Below are 22,446 nucleotides of genomic sequence, written 5' to 3' on the forward strand. Positions count from 1 at the left end.
TTGATTTTATGAGTACACTTCTCATGTTGGTTCTTATAATGAATCAATGACGATCTTGGAGCAGCATGTAACGGGGTTTAATCAGTGAAGTTGGTATAAATTTATTTTATGCCCCTAAAAAAGCGAGCAACATATTGAAAGCAGGAGAGAATGAGAGATGTACACTGTCTGAACAGCGCGTGAAACGGCAAAGAAAAGAGTGAGGTGGGCAAAGATAAGTATAAAATGAGCTGGCAAAAAGAAACTCAGGAGATTCTTTCCCCGTATACTGATTCCATCAGTCGGCTACCTAAACTACACTTTTTTTTTTTTTTTTAAATTTTTTTATTTCCACTGCGCCGCCCACTTTTTGGGCCTTACCGAATAGCCCAAACTATAACTGGGCCTTTTGGACCTAATTAACCTAAGCCCAATTCAATACTCACTTAATCAGCCCTATAAATTAGCAGCTCCTCAAGTATCAGTTAATCACTTCACTCAAACAACAACATTCATTCAATCGAAATTGATAAACCCCAAAAATAAAACCCTAATTTTTCAAATTTTGCTTAATTTTCTGGAGTTTTGAAGAAGGAAGAAGAAAATGGCGCTCTGTACTAGCGGCGCTCTTTCAACTTCACCGCTTCCACTTTCATCTTCTCGTCGCTTCTTACCTAACACTTCTCATTTACGCTTTTCTATCCAGAAGCTTTCCGATTTCTCAGGTTTCTCATTTGATATTTTTTTCACGCTTGCTTTTGTTTTATGCTGATTCTTCATTTCTAAATTTGTTGCCGAATTTTATGGTAATTATGAGCTAATTCTACGAATTTTTTATCCTATATTTTTTTCCGGCGTTTTGGTTTTGATTATCATGCAGTTTCTAAATGTGTCATTTATCATAAATAATCCTGCTATTAAAATAAGATTACTGGAAGATATCTAATCAAAAATAATGTTTGTGGGCGGTGTTGTTAGATTCGTCTCCGTGTATTATCAAAATATTAATAAATGATACTGTCGGTCGAAGATCAGCATTGTTAACTGTAATAAATCATATGCTGCAATGGTGAAGAGACTCAGAGATTAGTAATTTGAAGGTTTCAAATGTTTGAAGGTGTTACTTAATATTTCATAAGATATGGTTCGATTCGTTTTGATGTGTAGTAGCAAAATATTAATTAGAGATATTGTTGCTTAAAATTGTGCATTGAAAATATTTGTAAATGCAAATGTGACAATGTTTTAAAATTTGAGGGAGTATTAATTTGATGATTTTAAATGTATGACATGTAGGAGGTGTTTCCTCTTATCCTGGTACAAGAAGAAGCAGATTGTTGTTGAGAGCAAGCTCAGATGATACAGGTAGTAATTTTACAGAAAAGAAAAGTGATGGAGCATTTGCAACGATTGAAGATGACTCTCCACCATCAACATTTGTTGACAATGATATAACACTTGGTAATGCTTCGCCCGTGAGTGTCAATGACAAGGTTGAATTTTTTTCAGATGATGATGATACTTTGCAGCCGGTTAAGGAGCTTTTTAATAAGCTCGACATTGATGTATGTCTTCTTTCTTTCTAGATAAATTTTTTTGATAAATTTGGCAAAAGGTGCAATCTAAGTATTTGTTTGGTTTAACCAAAAAAAAAAAAAATTGGGGAAGTTGATAATCATGAGAATTACAATTGTGGATGGTCATTTGATTAGCATTAAATAGAAGATTGGAGGAAATAAAAATTCTTAGGAAATTCGATTTTCCATAAAACATGGGAATTTAGTTACCTAATCCCCTTTGTCAATTGAATTCATGGGTATTGAAATTTTTTGTGTGAATTGAATAAGTCCGGGCCATTTTGCAGGACACGCATAAGGGAAATTTTCCCCTTGTTTTTCCTAGGAAATGGCCATGACTTGGTTAGTTGGCACCAAAGGAGTTTTCGATTCCCATGAATTTCTATTGAACGAGGGGGCTAGATAACTAAATTCCCATGTTTTGTGGGAAGTTGAATTTCCTAGGAATTTTTAATTCTTCCGTTTCTTCTTTTCAGTGCTAACCAAACAACGACACAAAATTGTAATTCCCATGAATTTTAGCTTCCTCCATTTTTTTGGGTTGACCAACTAGCACATAGACTCAAATGTTGATTTGTTCTGAAAGTTATTCTTTGGGGTAATCTACTGATTTTCTCTGGAAAGCCTTGAATTATTGTGCCTTTTTTTGGATATTTTATCATACTTCTTCATTAGAATTGAGCAGTCCTAATGTACTATAAATTTTATAGGCCTAAGAAGAATGGATGACCACTTGGAATATTTGTAATTTATGACTTGAAGTCTTGAATTAGTGAAAGTAATTTGTTTTTTGCTTGCATTTCCATTAAACTCGAATTTCCTGTATAAGTTTTCTAGGGTATCAACACTTGGGTCTAGAAAGTTTTAGTACTGTTTTACAGTACATATTATTTACATGCTGTCATGATGAGATTCATTATATTAATGAAAGCAGCAATGCTTGATGTTTGGTTGACAATCATGTCAATCCTGAGCGGTTACCTGAGCAGCTTGAATTTAATACCCCCCCCCCCCTCTCTCTCTCTTTTATGCAGTTTGAGCCTTTGTACTTTAATGTTCCTGAAAATGTCCTTTTTTTCAAGTCCATACTCTGAGAATAATGTATGAGTATACACTTATAATTCGGGTAAATAAAATCTGTTAGCTCTTTGATTGAATTTCAATGAATTAGTTTTTTGCGTAAAAGGAATATTGGTAAAAGAAAAAAAAGGTTTAATTTGGAATTTTTTATTTTACATGCTGCAATGATGAGAATTCATTGGAATTAAGGAAAGCAGCAATGCTTAATGTCCGGTTGACAATAATGTCAATCCTGAGCGGTTACCTGAGCAGTATAAAGACACTTTATTCTTAACGTTTATGCTTTTTTTTTTTTGGCCAAAATCTTAAACTGCAATGTATTCTTTTAGTCTGCACTTACTAGATTAATGCATGAGCAATTAGTATCACTTGCATATTTGGGTCATTTTAGGATTTTTAACTTTGTGGCCTCAGCATCAAGTAAAAGCATTGCTAAAACCATAGCAAGAGCACACTATATGTTTCATGGCATATGCGGTGAATAATATGCTTCTTGGAGCCAATGGTGTTTCACAAGTCACAAGGCAGAGCAAGATTTGTTTGGGTTGTTTATGAAAATCACTAAAATGAAGCTATTTTGCTTACTGTTGAGTCAAAATAGAATTCATGTGATTTTATATGTTTTAAATGCTGCCATGATGAGAATCATTGATATTTAAGAAAGCAGCAATGCTTAATGTTCGGTTGACAACCATGTCAAACCTGAGCGGTTACCTGAGCAGCGTAAGCTTTGATACTTTGTTTTTTTTGTTATTCAGTAACCCCCCCCCTCCCCCCCCTCCCCCCCCCCCCCCCCTCTTTTTTCCTGTAAGTGTTTCCTGAAAACTTTAAGTATTCTTCAATTCTCTTTTACCGAGACTAAGCATGATTTGAACAAGTGAAATCAGTTGGCCCGCCACACTTTATGTTTTTGGTGTGAAAACTATTTTGATGAGAAGTTAATTTTGATTTTACATGGTTTACATGCTGCCATGATGAGATTTATTGAAATCCAAGAAAGCAGCAATGCTTAATGTTCGGTTGATATGCATGTCAATCCTGAGCGGTTACCTGAGCAGCATATACATGATAAATTAAATTAACATATTTCCGTCTGCAATTATTTCTGAAAATGTATTCCCTACTTCTGATAATAATGCATTACCTTGCCTTTTGCATTAATTTTCTGAAAATGTATTCCCTACTTCTGATAATAATGCATTACCTTGCCTTTTGCATTAATTATTAACTACTGGTTAAATATGGCTAATTATTTAAGATTAGAACCCTATATACCCAATTCATTAGTAATGATACATGCAGTAGTCAACAAAGGTCTTGTTAGAAGCGTTTCTGTAGTGTCAAACTAGTACATTGGAGATTGTGAATGATTGATACAACTATTTTGAAACGGAGGAGGTAACACTGATCAATCTGTGATATGTCATACATGTATCTTCCTATGATCTTAGGAATTTTTTTAATAACATATCCATGGAAACAACACTGAAATGATTATTTTGATTGATGCATGATTTTGTCATGCATTCCTAAGTTTTAAAACTTAGTACCATTTAGTAATAATATAACCATGAAAACAGTAGCAAAAAAGTGTAGCAAGAACACTCAATATGTTTTATTGAACCATAATGATGTCCCGGGTCCTTGTAATAAACTTTGTGAGCAAATCCATAAAGTTTTAGCATGCTTTGCTGTCTTGTTTGAGTTATTTCTGATAACCACTAAATTGATGCTATTCTGCTTGCAGTTGGATGTTGAAGACTCGCCGACAATTCTCCTGTATGGTGGTGGTGCCGTTGTTGCTTTGTGGTTGCTTTCAGCCATTGTTGGTGCGATTGATTCTATTCCAGTGGTATGTTCCTTAAGCTAGAGGAAAAATTCAATTAATATTTAACATATACTTCTTATTTATTACTTGTCCTTTTAACAAGTTGTATAATTACTTGAACAGCTCCCAAAATTGCTGGAAGTTGTGGGTCTAGGCTACTCAGTTTGGTTCACCACACGTTATTTGCTATTTAAGGTAGTGCTTTACTAGAACTTCATTTCATAGTTAGCCAATAAACTTGGCAATAGTTCCAAATTTTATTTTGCTATAAAGAACTTGGCTGACGCTTTTGTTGTTCATTCTGTTTTCCAGAAAAATAGAGAAGAACTTGGATCCAAGATTGAAGAGCTGAAACAAGAAATATTGGGCACGAGCGATAAATAATGACATTTGGACTTTAGCTTATGCGAAATTACTGTAGAGTGAGAGCTTGTTCTTTATACGAGAAGTTTTTTGCTTAGACAATATACTGTGAATAAGTAGGGTAAATTAGAGTTATGCATGTATTGTTTGATCATACGTGAAATGAAGGTTTGCTTAGCTGTATAACTGTATTCGTATTCTGCTCTGTTTATTTGGCCGTGTTTTTTTTTTTTTTTTTTTTTTTTTTTTTCTGTTCCTGTTAAAGTTATTTTCCTTGAATAGACTATTAAATTCGGCAAGGAGTAAGAATGGTACTCCGATTTAGGTTTATCGAGAGACCATGACTATATTGTTATTGAGCCAAAGCTGATGGCTCTTGTAAATGCCAGGAATGTATTGCTGGTATAGATCTCATGTCTTGCGAGTAAAATACAAGGAATTTTTGGACTAATGACTCTTAATAAGGGTATAATTGTCCATTCACTTTTACTACACTTCAAAAAAAATTGTCATAACACATGTTCGTATTTTTTTATAGTTTAGATAGCGTCACCAATGAACGTAAAAATATTTTGTAGGTATCGATATGATTTGTTGTTGGTATCATGTGAAATTTTAACGTGTGCTGGTTGCCACAGTAAATGTCAATTTGTAAGATCTCTTGAAATCGAGAGGGAAACACGGACCAGTTGAGATATCTCTTACTCGCACAAACACTGAGTAGTTATGTGTACATAATGCCGCTTAAAACACAGCAAGAAATGAGTGAAGTTGGATAAAGAAATGGAGACAAGAAAGAACAAACGACAAGTGAAGAATGAATCTAAATTCAGTCAAAAGGCATAAACTTTTTTCTTTATTGTTTAGTTGGAAAAAAAAAATGAAGAAAAGGGCCCACCTCTCAAATAATTGTGACGACCCCACAAAAGACTTGAATCCCGCCAAACGGTCTCCCCGCAAATCCGCTCCTCAGAAGAACCGTTAAAAGTTGCGCGGTTTTTACCTTTTTATGTCATCATCTACTCATCCCACTTTTTCTCATTTTCCCACTTTTTTTTTTTTTTTTTTGCGCTTTTTCTTTTTTTTCTGTTTTTTGGTAGCATGAAGGATTATTCTTCATGATAAGTATGATCAAACGATGCATGCATAACTCTAATTTGGTAATGCTTAATGCATGTTCATAGTTTCGTTATGTAATTTGCTAATGTTTAATGCATGTTCATAGTCCTCTGTGTCTGAATGACATTATGCCCATCCGTATGAAATTAACGAACACATTGTTTATATGCTTTAATTATTTCGGTTTTTATAAAGGTGTATTAAAACTTAATCACTTATTAAAAAAATAAAAATTTAACTGCATATAATCTTGACCTTCATAGTATTTAAATCTAAATTTTGAATATACTAGGGAGAAGGTAAGATATCCTCATTTACACAAACAAGGAGTTGAAAATTTAGAATTAGTTACCTCAAAGTTGCAAATTTAAACCCAAACACAACCATGTTGATCGTCATATCCGTCACGGGAATTATCAAATTTTTTAGGTTTCTTCATGACTGAAGTGGAAGTAAAAATAAAAATTAAATAAATAACCACAGTAAATATTACCAAAAAAAAATTTAATCCATGGTATAGTAAGAGATATCAAATCACAAAAATACACTAATTACACCGATTTACGCGTGTTTTTGTCATGAATTCCTAACTTTATACATTTTTCAAGAGTAAATTTAATGCTTAAGTATAGCCCTAAGGGCTATGTATAGCATTACCCTTTTTTTTTAGTTCCTACAACATTTGTGTCAAATGACTATAATACCCATAATACTAGTACATCTTTTTGTTGCCTGTTTAGCAAGTGGAAAAACACAAAAAAATCAAGAATCAACCCTCGTAATAGATCCAAAAGAGAGTATATTTATTTACTCCTATAGCTGATGACAGCACATGATCAATGTCTTGTTTCTGTAATCCACCACTTTTTTCTTTTCTTTTTCATTTTGGGTTAGAAAAAGTGACCCTTTTCCACCTCTCTACCCTTTCCTTTTTTATATTTTTTTTTTGTTTCTTTTTCTTATCAATTCCTTAAACTTTTATTTTTTACATGTGCAAAGTCTAATTAATTAACTCCATATCTCATAAAATTGGAATAAAACTAACATAGAAATAAATTAAATCAATTTTGATTATAGAAATCTTAATTAGAATATATCATTAACGTGTGTAATATTCCTTTATGTACTTAAGACCACTCTCTCTTTTTTTCCTACCAAAAAAATAATTAAAATCACTATTTTAAAGCAACTTCCTTGACTCCTAGGTAAGCCGTTTCAGTGACTTCATTCACACAATCACTCCCATTTTCTCCCTCATTTTTCTCGAATTCTTTTTGGGATTCTTGCTTACAATTGCATTGAACGATAATTTTGAGGTAAGCATTTTTATACTAAGTATTTTTTATTAATTTTTTCTATTATTGGATTAGAGATTGTTAAATTTGCAATCTTGGGGTTTTTGTTGAAATTTTGACATGGGTTTTGTTAGAATTGTGTGAATTTCATGAAATAGGTGTTTGATTTCAAGTCAATTTTACATGGGGGGATTTAAGAATGATGGTCTAAAATGGGTTACTAAGGTAAAAGATCATGCAACCCATGCTTTATGATTATATATGATTAATTTTGTCATAAAGTATGAAATGATGATGGGGTTATAGTGTGATTTTTATGAAATTATGTGAATTTTGAATCAGGAAAGTGAATTCAGAAAAATGAATTTTAGGCCTGTAGGGTCAGTATCGAATGCTAAACCAGTGACTGTGAGTAGCAGAAATGGGTATGGATCAGATATGGATTTGGAAAGTGATTCAGATGAGGAGATTAATGGTGGAAATTACTCAGTCGAGTCGTCGTCGCCTGTAGATGACATTTTCAGTAATGGGGTTGAGCAGAAGCGTACTGGTTTTGTAGGTGATAAGGTCTGTTTAAGCTTGTTGCTAAATATGACTAATTGACTGCTAAATTCTGTGAAGTTTGATTCAACATTGGATTGCAGTGTGCTGTGACTTTAGCAGTTTCGAGCTCACGGGGCTTGGGGCCGGGTGGGGGGGGGGGGGGTTGGGAAACTTGAAATTTGATTCCTGTTTTTAAGTTTATCATCCCTTTCATATTTCACTGTTGGTTTTTACTTCAGAGGATTGCATATTGATGAGATGCTGAAACTATTCATTTCATTATCTATGAGCAGAAAACCGATCGATTTGCTCAAGAATATTCATCAAGACGTGATACTGCAAGTAAGTCAGACATTGTTAGAAATATCCACTCTGATGCATCAGCAATGCTTCCTAATAGAGAACCTTCGCACTCAACCTTAAAGTATGTGTTATGCCCTGAAGACTATGGTATTCTTTAAATGGGAGGATATGAACGCTGCCTTATTCATTGTTCTCCTCTTACTTTTCAGGACTTCTGTTGATATGGATGAAGGAAGATCATCTGATTCTTCATCAGCCCGTGTACCTAACTTTCATGCTAGGTATGTCAGTGAATAGATAGTAGCAGCTGTATTTCATTGAGTAGAATATCTGCTTAGCTTCTTAAACATGACTGGATACATTATCCAATGAGTAACAGTATCAATGCTTTTAACACAGTGGTCTCAGCCCTTGGAATGGCGTGGTTTCCTATGATGCGTGTGTACGACTATGTCTCAGCTCATGGGCCAAGGGTAGTAAAGAAGCCAAATATTTCCTGAATAATGAATGTGCAACACTACGAGATGCATTCAGGTGTGTTCATCTTTGTACATGGCTTGTATTATGGTAGAGTTAGTTTTTTGAAGCAGTCAGGGCCTCAGAGGGTATTTTTCAACTAGGACTAGTGCTCATATCCCCATAAAGTGCAGTGTTGTGTAGGGTACAGGTAAGCTAAATTATGAAAGCATGCTCTTCATGGTGAAATATGTTATAGAAATTAAGCATTGTTTTACAATATGCCTACAAGATGCTCCTGTAATCCTATATGTCATAGATTGGTTTGGCTTTATAATGTGCTAAATTTAGCCCTTGCTGGCTTCTTTGATGTGATATGAAATGCATTGTATTCATTCTTAAAGCTATAAACTGATAACATAAAGTTGTCCTCTCTTCCCCCACTGACATACCAACTTTTATCTGGCTAGTTTGCGGCATGTACTTCTTCAGTCAGAGGAGGAGATAATGTCAAAAAGATCTTCTGAGCTAGTTAGTGGATCAGCTGCTACTAAACCAAAGAAAACAATAGGAAAAATCAAAGTTCAAGGTATATATGGATTATTGGTAGTGTAGTACTTAATGATTCTATCTCTTTGTCTTATTGGTAGCATGAAGCTATTTACCTTGTGCAGTGAGAAAGGTGAAGATGGGTTTAAATCCACCTACCGGCTGTGCTTTTCCACAGATGCAAAAGATGGACCTTGAGAAAATTCAAAGTCATGTCTCAAATGTAAAATCAAAACTAGCGATGAAATGGGAAGCTGTACAAAGAGTACAAGCAGCACGTCATATACCAAAAAATGGTTCTCTTTCAAGCAAGAGTTTGACATATGTGAATGTTGGCGCTCAATATATGAAGGAGATTGGTGTTCTTTTAAAGAGTAGCTTGACTTCTTCCCAGACCACAGAATCCCAAGTTGTGCAAGGTATTTTTGTTTCAGTTTTGAAATTTTTGCATGCAATAGCTGAATGTATGGTCTTCCTCCTAGCAATTGGTCAACTGCTAAAAGATAATTGTCTTATTTATTGTGGATTTTATCCCAATAATGGTGTGTTTTCTTCTTTAACTTATTCTTTTCTGACTTTCTCCTAGGCTCCTAGCCAAGGAATTTAAATTTGCTTATCCTCTTTGATCTTTCATGTATACGAAAAACTTGATGTGTTGCACAAGGAAATGATTAAATAAGAATTGTATATAATTTAATGTTCTTACGACTTTAAATAGTAAACAAAACAAGGATAGGTAAGAGGATCACACGTCAGAACTCAGAACGAATGTGTTGGGGGGGGGGGGTGATGAAAGTGATGAAGACTCTAATGCTCACCGTTTTTACCTATTGTTATTTTTTGTTTTTTTATCTAGAGTCTTTCCATTGACACGTGTAGTTATGATCTGTTTTCCAAAGATTTATGGACTGTCATTGAAATTCAAATTTTTTTAATGTGCACACATATCAAGTACATTTGTAGTTTTTAGATAATATGAAATGAGAAATTTGGTTATGTCAGGACCTCAAAATTCAATATTTTGCGTGTTTTATTTACAGTTTCTCAATCTCTATGGCATTAGGTACTTATAATCGTTGTAAAAGTTATTCTTATAATGATAGTTTTTTATGAAATGTATTTTTATATTTTCAATTTATGCATATCACTCTTAGGATTAATTTTAATAATTAGAGTATGGCCTCCAACATATTTTGGACACCCTTGGTCATTTGAATAACTTACTACAGTTTGGGAATATTGGGATTTATTGGTTAATATGGCATTATTGTGTTTATTTTAACCAATTCACCAAATTTAATTTGACAATCTAATCTTTATATAATTTGATGGTCAATAAAAAAAATGTAGTTGAACTATCCGGAATCTATGAGACTTGTCAGCTTTAACAGGATTTGGCCAATGTCAAGAACTTGTATTTTTAGTCTTGTTATTAAATTCCTCTGCACCAGTGCAACTATCTAGATGTAAGGATACTTCTGTGCAGTTAGCATGAATTTCAGGCTTCATCCTCAAAATTTATCATCTTACGTGCTTGGTATGAATTTGAAGTGTGAATGTGTTTACAATTTCTTATATTTATGAAATTTATCTTACTATCAAATTTTAGGTTTCTTTCTCTGCTGCGCTTAATTATTGTGTCTATTACTGAGAAGTTTCAGAAGTATAAACTTAATTCATTTGGTGATTGGCAGAAACCTACTATTGTTTAGTAAGACTGAAAAGCTCTTCTGAAAAAGATGCAGTGCGGATGCAGCCGGGCTCTGGTGAAACTCATATTTTGTATGTATACTTATTTGCTAGCTCAACTCTTCTTTGCATGCAAAAATATTCTGATTCTATTGAAACTGTTGACACAGCTTTCCAGATAGTCTTAGTGATGATCTGAATATCATGGTTCTGGACTCAAGAGGCAATCATTGTGGGTGTGTTTTGGCTCAAGTCGCATCAGTCGTGGATGCCACTGTAAGCATCTCTCTCTCTCTCTCTCTCTCTCTCTCTATATATATATATATATATATATATATATATATATATATATATATATATATATATCAGTTATTTGCAACGAAAGGGACATGCGCGGACTCCTAGGCGAAAGTTTTAAAGCATGATTATTGAAATATAAGGGTAGTACTTAAGTATTAATCTAATTTTTACAAAACCACAATTAACCAAAATCAATAAACCACCAAACTCAGAACCCAGATTCACCACCACCACTGAAACCCAGAACCCACCAAAAACCACCACTACCGAAACCCAGAACCCGCCGAAAACCACCACCACCACCACCACCGACACCCAGAACCCACCGAAAACCACCACCAACAAACCTACTGAAACCACCACCACCGAATACCACCAACACCCAGAAAACCACCATCAAAACCCATTGAAAACCACCAAAATCCACTAAATACCACCACTGAAAACCACCACTATAACCTATCGAAAACAACCACCAAACCCACTAAAAACAACCACCAAAACCACGAAATCCCCAATCAAACCACCCCCTTCCCCCCACGAATTGAATTAATCCCAACCACCACCACCACGAATTGAATTAATCCCAACTACCACCATAAAACCCAACACCACCTAGACCACCCACAACACCTACGAAACCTTGAACACCAACTAGACCCCCGACACTTAGATCCACCAACGAAACCCACAAAACCTTGACCACCATATCCACGATACTCGTGCCGCACAAAACCACCTCCAATTTTAGATCTCCATGGAAGATGGGGATGATGAAGGAGGAGTGAGATTTTGATGGTGGAGGAGAGAGATTTTGATGATGAAGGAGGAAAGAGAAATTTTGTTGATGAACCACGAAGGGGAGTGAGATTTTGATGAATATGATGATGAATGGGGAGTGAGAAATGTGATGAACTAGATGAATGTTGAGAGGTTTGGTTTTTTTTACAGATTTGATTTTTTTTCTTTAGAAGATTAGATGAGTTAAATTAGGGTTATAATAGAGTATAGTTAGTGAAATAATTAAATGAGTAAGTTGGTTAAGTGAGGGCAGTTTGGTCATTTCAAACAAAAAAACTTACCAAAAGAGGAAAAAATCAGTTTGTTGCACATAATATATAGCACCTGTTTTTGGCAAATGTTGCAAATAACCGTTAACGGAGGTAGTATATATATCTATATATCATGAGCCTCCTTAAATATTTATTGACGCATATCATATGAAATGGATGTTGCAGAATGACAAGAGCCGCTGGTGGCCTATATATCATGAGCCTGATCATGAACCTATTGGCAAAGTACAGTTATACATCAATTACTCAACAAGTCAGGATGATAATAGCCATCTGAAGGTATTCTGGTTCTTTTTCTATCAATTTAAGCCCCTCTGTCTTTTTCCAGAATTCAATTTTGTTTTACTCTTGAATATTTTCAACCCTTTGATTTCATGATAGTAGTGAGGGAGTCTAGTATATGTTTTTGCTTAGATATTTGTCTGTTAATCCTTGAGCGTAGTAGGTAATTAGGTATGTCAGTACCTATTACTCTTTTAATCAAAACTCTAAATGGCAACATTATAATAACTTGTTTAAGCTGAATATAATGCAGATGGTGAACTTTACGTTTGTTTTAGAATTCTGAGGAGACCTGCTTTGCTGAAAGCTGTGGCTAGTAATAATTATTGTCTCATAGTAATTATTATGCGAGCACAGTAATTTTAATTATATTTTCAACCATCTATCCCTTTTCTAAATTTTCCGGTATTGAATCTATTGAACAACTATTCAAGACTTGTGTCACTTAACAAAGATCATTATGGGCTATAGCCACGCTGTTGGCCTATGTTTTTCAAAAAGGGAAATTCTATCTAGTGGTTTTAGCCAATTGTCCTGTATGGAGCCAAATATTGGCCAATAAAGCGACCGTAAGCTTTTAAGATTATGGTGCAGAGCTGATTATACATTTTTAGACGTGCAAGAGATAAGATGAGGAATGAGGTGATAGGAGATAAGTTGGGGGTCAAATCTAGTGATAATAAGAATGTACGATGGAACAAAGTGCAAACAAGACTGACCGGGTTTTGGCATTATAGTAGAAGGCAGTTGCAGTGTTTTAATATCTAGGCGCACTGGGGTGATAGGTGTCCAACCCTAGGGTGATGAGCGTCCCAGAGCCTAGGTATGAGGCCCTGTTATTTAAAAAAACTGCAAGAAAAAGATTTATTTGCACCTCCCTGTGCCTTGATGTAGTCTCTTGACCCCTAACGACTTGGGCTTTAGCACCTCAGGCACAGTACTTTGTTTATCGGGCACTTGAAAGCCTCGTTCAGAAAACATACGAAGATCTTATTAATGGATTGTAAGGAAATGCAAGGTAGATTAGATAGACTGTATTGTATTTCCCTCTTAATCCAAGGGAAAAATTAGCTATAGTCGTGTTTTTTTCTCTTAATTGATGGGATGTTTTGTCTTTTAAAGTTATTGATGGATTAATGGACTTGGGAGACAAGGGAGGGTCCTCTTAATGGATAGAATGATGGATAGTGTTGTCTTGTAGAATTTCTAAGTTATTATGTACTTCCTCTGTTCTTTTTTACTTGACCTATTTCTTTTATCACACTTGTCAATGCAAAACTTTAACAATCAATAACTTTAATTATCCGCAAGTAAAAATTATAAAAGTTATAGAGTATGATAGTACTTATTGAGATGAATTCAAAAAGATCACACATGAATATGTTTTTCCTTACCTATTATTCATAAAAGACGGTCAAAAGAGAAGTGGTGAATAGTGTAAAAGTCAAAGCAGGTCAAGTAAAAAAGAACGGGAGAAGTACTACCAAAGTAGTACCTAGTCTTGCTAATTCTTATGGAAGGCATATGTATAAATTTGAATCAGCAGCCGATCAGAATTTAAGATATTGCTCAAAATTAGGATGTCCTTTCATCTAGAGTTTTAAGAGATGGGCAGTTCTCTCTCTGTTTCTACTTCCCTATAGCCTCTTTTACTTTGCCTCGTATGGGTGTTTTATATGTTGGATGTTCATTAATACCCTTCTCATAAGCACCTATTTCTGCTGTAATATAGTGTGGCTATCATTTTTGTAGTTTAAGGGTAAGTCTGCATTGCATGCATATATCTGGAGCAATTTAGATCTCGTGTTGGCAGGATTTAATTTGGAGTGTTGTAATATAGTTATGTTATTAGACTTGTTTAATTGCATCAATTATTTCATAGAAAATTTTGGTTGTTCCTAGTGTGGTATTGTTGCAGAAACTGTTGCATACGATCTTGTGCTGGAGACTGCAATGAAAGCTCAAAATTTTCAGCAAAGGAACTTGTTACTGCATAATCAGTGGAAGTGGCTTGTGACTGAATTTGCGCGTTTCTATGGTGTGTCAGATGCCTATACTAAGTTGAGGTATGAGTTCTCATTCATTGTATGTTTCCATGCCTTTATCTTGGATATTCTGCAGATCATCACAAAAATTTTTGTTATGCAGATATCTTTCATACGTTATGGATGTTGCTACACCAACTGCAGATTGTTTGCTTTTGATTTATGATTTGCTGTCTCCTGTGATTGTGAAAGACGACAATACTTTGAGTTCACAAGAGGTTAGTGTTTTTTTTTTTTCCTTGATAGAATCATCCTAAAATAGGTAATTATTTATGTATATGTTGATGCTCATGCTTGCTAAATATATGCCCTCTCAGATTAGGAGAATTGCTTGTTAGGGGATTACTTTAGTTTTATAAAATGGAAACTTTGTGAATCCAGTTAATTCCACATTTGTTTTCAAAACTCTTGAAGGTACTCTAAACTTTTAGCTTGTGTATCTTGAATGGACTATGACTCTTTGTTTAGAATTTAGAAAGCTGTAAAAATGTGAAGGATTTTTCACCAATAGGGGTTGTTTGGCTCACATGCTGCATCATGCTTCTGTTGCTATTTTAATATGCTAATTGTTACAAAAGATATTTGCAACTGATCCCTAATGTTTCAATTAATGATCAGAAACGAATCCTTGGAGTAATGTCTGATAAAGTTGAGGACCTTCTTGCTCTGGTTTTTCAAAACTACAAGTCGTTGGATGAAACATCACTCTCGGGGTTGGCTGCTGTTTTTTTGTCAGCAACTGGAAATGTCGCTCCTGCTATTGCTCCGGCTATTAAGCTTTATGGCCTTCAACATGATATGCTATCTCCTGAAATAAGATTAAAACTATGCAAATACTTTCAGGTGCTATAAATGGAATAATTTGTGTTGGTTTATGTAATTCTACTTTATTCCTTCTCAACAAAATTTATTGTCTAACATCGTAGGTTGCTGCAAAGAAAAGGTCAAGAAGACATTTAGGAGAAATGGATGAATTTATCTTCAGCAATGAGGGTGCCACAATGGACAATATGGCATCTACAACTGCGTATCAAAAGATGAAATCTCTTTGTCTGATTGTGAAAAATGAAATTCATACAGACATAGAGATCAATAATCAAAACATTCTTCCCAGGTATCACTACTTTCTTAAAGAAGGACCACCCAGGTGTCCTAGTTCAAGATTTCCTGAATACTTCTGATTTTCATAATTTATGCATCGATTGTGCTGTATCCCATCAGAACTTCGCAGCTAAGCGTGCTTGGGTGAGAGTAGTACTAGGATGGGTGACCTCCTGGGAAGTCCTCGTGTTGCACCCCTTATAAAAAATCTTGTTTCGTCCTTTTATCTTCATCCGACAGTTCCTTATGACGATGATTCATGTTAGCCAGCCCCAAATCATTTTGGGACTAAAGCTTTGTTGTTGTTGTTGTATGCATCAATTGTGCTGTATGCCTCTATGCCCAAATGAATTTCGTTTCAAAATCGTTTACTGGTTATTTTAGCTGTTTGTTTGGTGCAACTCCATTGATATAAACTTGATAATCATTCCAGGAAGTGATAATTCAATTTGCTTGATTTGCCTTCATTTTATGTCTTTCTTCTTTCTCTCACTGTCTCCTTATTGTGGCAGTTTCTTGGACCTTCCAAACCTCACTTCATCAATATACAGTGCTGAGCTGTCTGCCAGACTGCGCACCTTTCTTAAGGCATGCCCTCCTGCTGGGCCCTCGCCTCATGTTACAGATCTTGTTATAACAGTAGCTGACTTTGAAAGAGATCTTGCTCTGTGGAACATTAAGTAAGCCGGTCCTTTCTAGCTTCTGATGTTATGGACAAAACTTGCTTTGTCCCAAATCTGTTGTTAACACGCTTTTTTTCAGCTCTGTCAAAGGTGGAGTTAATGCAAAGGAGTTATTGGGCTCCTATATAAGCAACTGGATTAAGGAGAAGCATGTAACTTTACTTGATTTCTGCAAGACTAGCATGGTATGAACTTATCACCTTTACCTCCTAGTTCATTTTCTATTATACTGGATGTAGCTCTACTTACTAAATTTTTTGTCAACATTCATGAATATCTCTGAAAGTCTCCCTATTGATTGATTTTGGTGTAGTTGCAGGTGAAATGTTCTGATCACAAGGCTCAACAGCTGACATGTCCTTCCATTGATGAGATCTATGATCAGTTGAGGCAGACGTTGAATGAATATGAAATTATTGTTCGTCGTTGGCCAGAATATGCTGTTGTCTTGGAGAGTGTAAGTCCACCCCTGTAATCTTCTTCTCTTGGTGTGGAATTGACTGCACATGCAGCTCTGGAAATATGGAATTTTTCTCAAGTATAACAACAGCGAGAATCATAAAATATTAACGATATTTTATTTTTTGTAGTGATTAATTGGTTTACATCATTAACCTAAATGCCCACCCACCCCCCCCCCCCCCCCCACACACACACACACACAAGGTTCCACCATATTGGTGAGGCTGGTTTGGCAATTGGTACAATACTCGATAATGAATAGTCTCAGGAACCTATGTGACCATCTCCACCCAATTTACGCTCCTATTGGCTGCTTAATGAATAGCCTCTGGAATCTATGGGAAAATCCTTACCTAAGTCACGCTTCTATTGGCTGCCTAAAGAATAGCGCTATAGCCTAAGGAATCTGTGGGAAAATCTATACCTAGTTCATGCTTCTATTGGCTGCCTAATGCAGCCTCCCCTCCCCCTAGATTGGTTCAAGTGATAGAAATCCCTTTTTACTTCTTTAATATTACCAAGCATGTAGTATTTAGTGTAATTGCCTTCGAGCAATATCGCATCAAAAGTTTACTTGTGTCTTGTTTTGAAAAAAAATTCTTCGTCCATTTATATTGTTTTGCATGCAGGTGATGGCAGATGTTCAAAATGCAGTAGTGGAGGCCCTGGAGAAACAATATGCTGATGTTTTGTCACCATTGAAGGACAATCTTACAAACCTGGGCCTTAAATATGTTCAGAAATTCGCTAAAAGATCTGACAGCTTTTATACAGCACCTGCAGAGGTGAGTGCTGTGAGGAAGAATGTTTTGTTCGTTAGTTAGATTATTAAAATATATAATTGTTTCTTCAGATGTATAATTATTTGAAAGCAAATAGTGACATATTTCTCCCTATAATTTGTCAGCTGGGAGTTGTTTTGAATTCCATGAGAAGAATGCTTGATGTGCTGCTTCCAAAGGTTGAGGCCCAGCTGAAGACCTGGACTGCTTGTATCAATGATGCTGGAAGTGCTGTTCCTGGAGAGCGTCTTACTGAAGTTACAATAATGCTTAGAAGCAAATTCAGGAACTACATCCAAGCAATTCTTGAGAAGCTAGTGGAAAATGTAAGTGGTGCTAACATAATTTATTACATAACCATTTGCATTCGTATTTCACAATTTATATTGAACAATGATTTCTGGTATTGACTGGCAAGCCCTCTTATGCGATTTTATATTAACAGTAGATCTCTATTAGGAGCATAATTACGTATATTAAGAGGTAAGCAGTTAACAGACTCATGAAAAAGGGTAGATAATATACAGGGAGCAAAGTTTAAGATATTCCTTTTGACAAATTAAATGAGATGGAAGCATCTTCCCGAAAAAGTCTTATAAAATTAAGATTATTTTGTCACTTAAGCATGCAAGTACGAGTCCTAAGCTATATCCAATTAACTCATATCTCTATAATATGGTATTTTTTAAAAAAATTATTCTTCTTGACATATTGTAAAATCACAGTAATTAATATAAAATCTTTTTGACGTTATACAAGCATCATCAATGCCGTCATTTTTCATAATAGAATTGCGGGAACACTGAAGCAGCTTTAATTTTTGACAAAACTCCATATTATCACTCCTATTAAGTGATGCACAGAAAGTTGTGTTCTCTCACTGTCTCACAGTAGGTTTGCACTCCTTGGGCTTGGATACAAAGACATTTGCTTAGATCATTAAAAACAAGACAGAGATGCTTCTGTTATTTCACCTTCTGAAGTTTCTCTTGTTTTGCAGACGAGATTGCAAAACTCAACTAAGTGGAAGAAAATAATTCACGATTTTAAAGAAACTTCTGCTGAGTCAGATGTACAGAGCAGAATGCAGCCTCTTCAAGATTTGTTGATAAAAACTATAGAGCATCTCCACTCAATACTCGAAAACCCTGTATTTCTAACAGTTTGCCGAGGCTTCTGGGATAAGATGGGACAGGTTAGACGGCACCCCCCTGGATAAGGTTTCAAACTCCATCTATTTATATTGTATGCTTTAGCTAATATACCTTCCTTTTTGCATCGTAGGAGGTTCTGAATTGTTTGGAGAACAACAAAGAAAACAGGTCCTGGTACAAGGGACTGCGAATTGCTCTACAAGTAAGTCCACCATATTTACAGCTTAATATGTTTTGTTCTTTACATATCTGAGTAAATGTTTTGTCCTTAACAAGACAAACTGTCATATTCATATAAAATGCAGGTGTTAGATGATACATTTACGTCAAGAATGCAGCAGTTGCTTAATTATCGTGTTCCAGACTCGGATCTAGAGCCACCCAGGTGTATAATAGAAGCACATTCCATGCTTCAGTAGGATTGTGTACGCAGCATAGAGAGTATATTTCACTACAAAAAGGCTTTTCTTATTCAATTTGGGGGGTCTGATCCTGATAGGCGCTGAAATCAAAGAGGGTCTGACCGTGTCTACTGCTATCCTAGCCACCATATTTTTTCTGTCTAAGAAGCAGTGCTAGCTCTATAGGTAAATCTAGTATATACAATATTCCAAAAAAAAAAAATCCAGATATAGTTCAGTCAGGTGTGTATAGAAAACAGCTACTGATTTTTTGTCCATTTTTCCGGTGGGGAGTTTTGTCATTCATCCGAATCTTCCCCATTATTACCGAAAATACTATAATTCATTGTTGATTCTATATCTATGGAGTTGAGAAAATTCTTGTGTATCGGTGTATGGAATATGTTTAGCAGGTGGGCAAGAAAGCTGTAGATCCGAGATGTCGTAGCTTAGAAGACTAGGATAATAGTATATTGCTTACTGCTCCTTTACATATTCTGATATATTAGGAAGAAGCTATGCAATTGAGTATTTGTGAAATATGCTTAACTCTGTTCCAAAATAATACAAGTGCAAAGTATTCTTGTTTAATAGATTCGTCTCTTACTATTTTTTATATATTCTGTTCTTGTTTACTCGTGTGTATTTGGGTTTTATTAGGTTATATATAGTTAGTATTTTATAATTATTTCTTTCGTATTTTGATGTATTTCTCTTGCATTATTCTACGGAGTAATATTTCCCTTACCACGTTGATTTGGGGTCAAGGAAGTATGTAATATTTGCCTTAGCAATATTTTTGGCAAGTTTTGGTCATTCCAACTTTGCACATTTCTACTTTATTTTTGGCGATTTTATCAACTAAAAAGTCAAGGTGATAAAAAATCGGGCCGGGTCGGGCCTAACCATAATTTCTCTTGCCCAAACCCGTAAAAAGTAGTGGGCTTTTTTTGGGTAGAGTTTGAGCTTATTCGCCCTATTTTTGAGTCGGGTTAACAGGCGTGACCGATGTTGATCACCTCTACTAAAAAGTATTTTTCTTTGAATCACTCAACTTATAGACTTACCTCTTCAAACAAGAGTACCAAGTAATAGTAATCAGATAAATACATTAAATAAAAGAAAGAAAGAACAGCGACATTAGCAAATACATATCCCAAAATGTTCCAAGTTTACAATCATGGGACATACTTTAATGGGTGGGCTGTGGATCTTGTGATTTTGTCCGTCATTGTCAGCTTCTGTCAATCTTTGATTACTCCACTATTTGGCACATTCTGTGATCTCATTTTTTGGCACCTTATGTGATTCTATTACTGTTTTCTTTTTAATTTTTCATTTTTGACATAAGCGTAAAGTTATTACGACTACAATTTATTTTGTTATATACCCTGTAATGACTAATGAGTATATAGAGATCTCGACATATTAACGATCAAAATTGTACATAGAAATAAATGAAAAATCATCAAGTTGAGTATAGCAAAACCCGAATTTAAAATTCGGGGAAGTCTCTATGAACTGCCAATGCCCAATAGTGTAATAGCACAAGGCAGAATGATAGAGACATGATTAAATTATTGATTTATAGAATATTAGCACATACATTAACCAAATCTATATAGCTGCTATATATTGTTACTGGCCGACCCAACAATAATATAGCGTATCATTGATTAGGTTAATTGGCTGTTAGCAAGAATTTATGCCATGATATACTCTGATTGATTCAAAATAATGGAGCAACTGCTTATTATGGATTATTATATAATAAAGTGGTGTACCAATATTATGGACCTTTTTGTATGAATAACAACGTCATTTCTTTTCTAGGCATCAAAATTCAGTGCACTGCATTATGCTCTAGAATGCCAAGTTGGTAACATGGATCAACCACGTGTACGGTCGCGATCGAGGAATAAAATCAGAAAATTCAAGTTACATGGCTTGTAACTAAGGCATATATTCACATAGGTACAAACTGGGGAAGGGGTGTGTAATGAAGGTTCCTGTCAACTTTTGGAACTTTGGGTTAGTTACTACGAAGTACTTACTAGTAGTAGTTAGGGTGTTTGTGTTTGTTTGGGAATTAGGTATATGCTAATTTGACTAATACACTAGGAGAATAGAGATCTTGTGGAATCCACACCCCCCTTTTATTTTCATATGTTTGTACTTTACACACTCCATGTCTTCCTCTAGTTTTAAGGTGGCGCTGAGCCATTTCGTGCGTTGGCCTAGAGATCACCAATTGAGTATGTGTCGCGCCTAGTGGATAATTAGGGCTTGTTATATGTATTAGCGGATCACTTATCGACCTGTCATGTGTCATGTTGATTATTATAAACGAAACTAAGGGTGGTGTAGTGTAGGGCTAAAGTCAGGACGGGTGATACCACCTCATTACCAATTCTACGCTTTATATTTTCACCCTTGGGCATGGTCTTGTCACTTATTTTGAATATGAAAATGTATCTATTTGATACAATTCGTGATAAATTTGAACTTGTTTGGATCAGGTTTTGTTCAAGCTAGTTTTAGGTAATCATTTATTCAGTTTAACTTTTGATAATCAATTCAAGTTGGTGTAATTGAATTAGTCACTTCATTCTAACCTTGTATCAATTCCCTAATTGTACAACAAAATCAATCAAATTTAAATACTTTGTAAAAAAAGTTGGGAATTTCTCATATTTTCTACAAAATTTGATCATTATATGATCATAATAGAATTTAAACAAATGTATTTTGTCCCAACTTGATTATATGTCTAGATTCGCCAGTGTTGATGGATTAGAATTTGGAAGAAGTCCAAAGTAAACCCCATTCTACATCACATAACTTCGAGTAAAGACAAATAATCCAAATAAGACAAATAATCAAGTACACAAGATAACTTTTCATGATTATTGATTAATAATCAATTGACATTGGAATGGACGATGTATATCATCTTTACGTGCTAGAACAAGCATAGTAGTTAATCTAATTAACTGGTACTAATTATATATTGTTGAAGTAGTATAACCTTGTCTTTCCAGCTTTGCAGGAGCAAGTTTGTATGTAAACGGCACTTGATGCAATATACTCTTGAATTTTATACTCCGTAATTCCTTTAATTAGCCAAGTAAGGTTGTAACTAGGGAAGAATAAGTCCAAATTAAAGCTCATACCCTTGAATTGCCGACCGTTAATAAAGTCTATTACAATGCTTAAAGTTATTTAAAGTATATAATAATACATCACTATCATAGAAATTGCCTCTAGATAGATACCAAATATAATCAATTAGGTTGACCAAATATTATATGATTATACTCTAGTTTGAAGAATTAGTTCATAATCCTATATTATTAGTAGTAGATTAGCATAGCAAGTGGTG

General features: G+C 34.9%; 2 protein-coding genes and 4 non-coding genes across 9 annotated transcripts; all 6 read left to right on the top strand.

Moving 5' to 3' along the window:
* The first annotated feature begins 457 nt into the window (after nucleotides 1-457).
* Nucleotides 458-5,038, top strand: LOC145624346 (protein CURVATURE THYLAKOID 1A, chloroplastic-like). Of its 2 annotated transcripts, XM_081677370.1 has the most exons (6): nucleotides 458-704; nucleotides 1,276-1,344; nucleotides 1,489-1,544; nucleotides 4,384-4,488; nucleotides 4,588-4,659; nucleotides 4,777-5,038. In XM_081677370.1, the coding sequence occupies exons 1-6, from the start codon at nucleotides 584-586 to the stop codon at nucleotides 4,846-4,848; spliced, it is 495 nt and encodes a 164-aa protein (XP_081533496.1). In that variant the 5' UTR covers nucleotides 458-583; the 3' UTR covers nucleotides 4,849-5,038. The 2 variants fall into 2 exon arrangements, with proteins under 2 accessions (XP_081533496.1, XP_081533487.1); XM_081677361.1 differs by having other exon boundaries at nucleotides 1,276-1,544.
* LOC145566701 (small nucleolar RNA snoR128) lies at nucleotides 2,455-2,545 on the top strand. The gene has a single exon (XR_014095476.1). It is a non-coding gene; the product is annotated as a small nucleolar RNA snoR128 (small nucleolar RNA).
* Nucleotides 2,796-2,888, top strand: LOC145566715 (small nucleolar RNA snoR128). Its single transcript, XR_014095479.1, has one exon. It is a non-coding gene; the product is annotated as a small nucleolar RNA snoR128 (small nucleolar RNA).
* LOC145566710 (small nucleolar RNA snoR128) lies at nucleotides 3,267-3,358 on the top strand. Its single transcript, XR_014095478.1, has one exon. It is a non-coding gene; the product is annotated as a small nucleolar RNA snoR128 (small nucleolar RNA).
* Nucleotides 3,603-3,694, top strand: LOC145566719 (small nucleolar RNA snoR128). The gene has a single exon (XR_014095480.1). It is a non-coding gene; the product is annotated as a small nucleolar RNA snoR128 (small nucleolar RNA).
* Nucleotides 5,039-6,863: 1,825 nt separating the features above from the next.
* LOC145624361 (uncharacterized) lies at nucleotides 6,864-19,655 on the top strand. Of its 3 annotated transcripts, none has more exons than XM_081677381.1 (23): nucleotides 6,864-7,262; nucleotides 7,376-7,466; nucleotides 7,584-7,808; nucleotides 8,078-8,208; nucleotides 8,297-8,368; nucleotides 8,487-8,621; nucleotides 9,014-9,132; nucleotides 9,218-9,511; nucleotides 10,787-10,874; nucleotides 10,952-11,057; nucleotides 12,320-12,433; nucleotides 14,339-14,502; nucleotides 14,585-14,699; nucleotides 15,100-15,324; nucleotides 15,408-15,595; nucleotides 16,095-16,262; nucleotides 16,345-16,450; nucleotides 16,579-16,722; nucleotides 17,357-17,512; nucleotides 17,635-17,835; nucleotides 18,510-18,704; nucleotides 18,794-18,865; nucleotides 18,969-19,655. In XM_081677381.1, the coding sequence occupies exons 2-23, from the start codon at nucleotides 7,425-7,427 to the stop codon at nucleotides 19,080-19,082; spliced, it is 3,174 nt and encodes a 1,057-aa protein (XP_081533507.1). In that variant the 5' UTR covers nucleotides 6,864-7,262; nucleotides 7,376-7,424; the 3' UTR covers nucleotides 19,083-19,655. The 3 variants fall into 3 exon arrangements, with proteins under 3 accessions (XP_081533507.1, XP_081533514.1, XP_081533523.1); XM_081677388.1 differs by having other exon boundaries at nucleotides 6,865-7,262; nucleotides 16,585-16,722; XM_081677397.1 differs by lacking the exons at nucleotides 7,376-7,466; nucleotides 7,584-7,808 and having other exon boundaries at nucleotides 6,870-7,262.
* The last annotated feature ends 2,791 nt before the right edge of the window (nucleotides 19,656-22,446 follow it).

This window comes from Chenopodium album, chromosome 1 (assembly GCF_948465745.1).
Source record: "Chenopodium album chromosome 1, dcCheAlbu1.1, whole genome shotgun sequence".
Taxonomy (NCBI): domain Eukaryota; kingdom Viridiplantae; phylum Streptophyta; class Magnoliopsida; order Caryophyllales; family Amaranthaceae; genus Chenopodium; species Chenopodium album.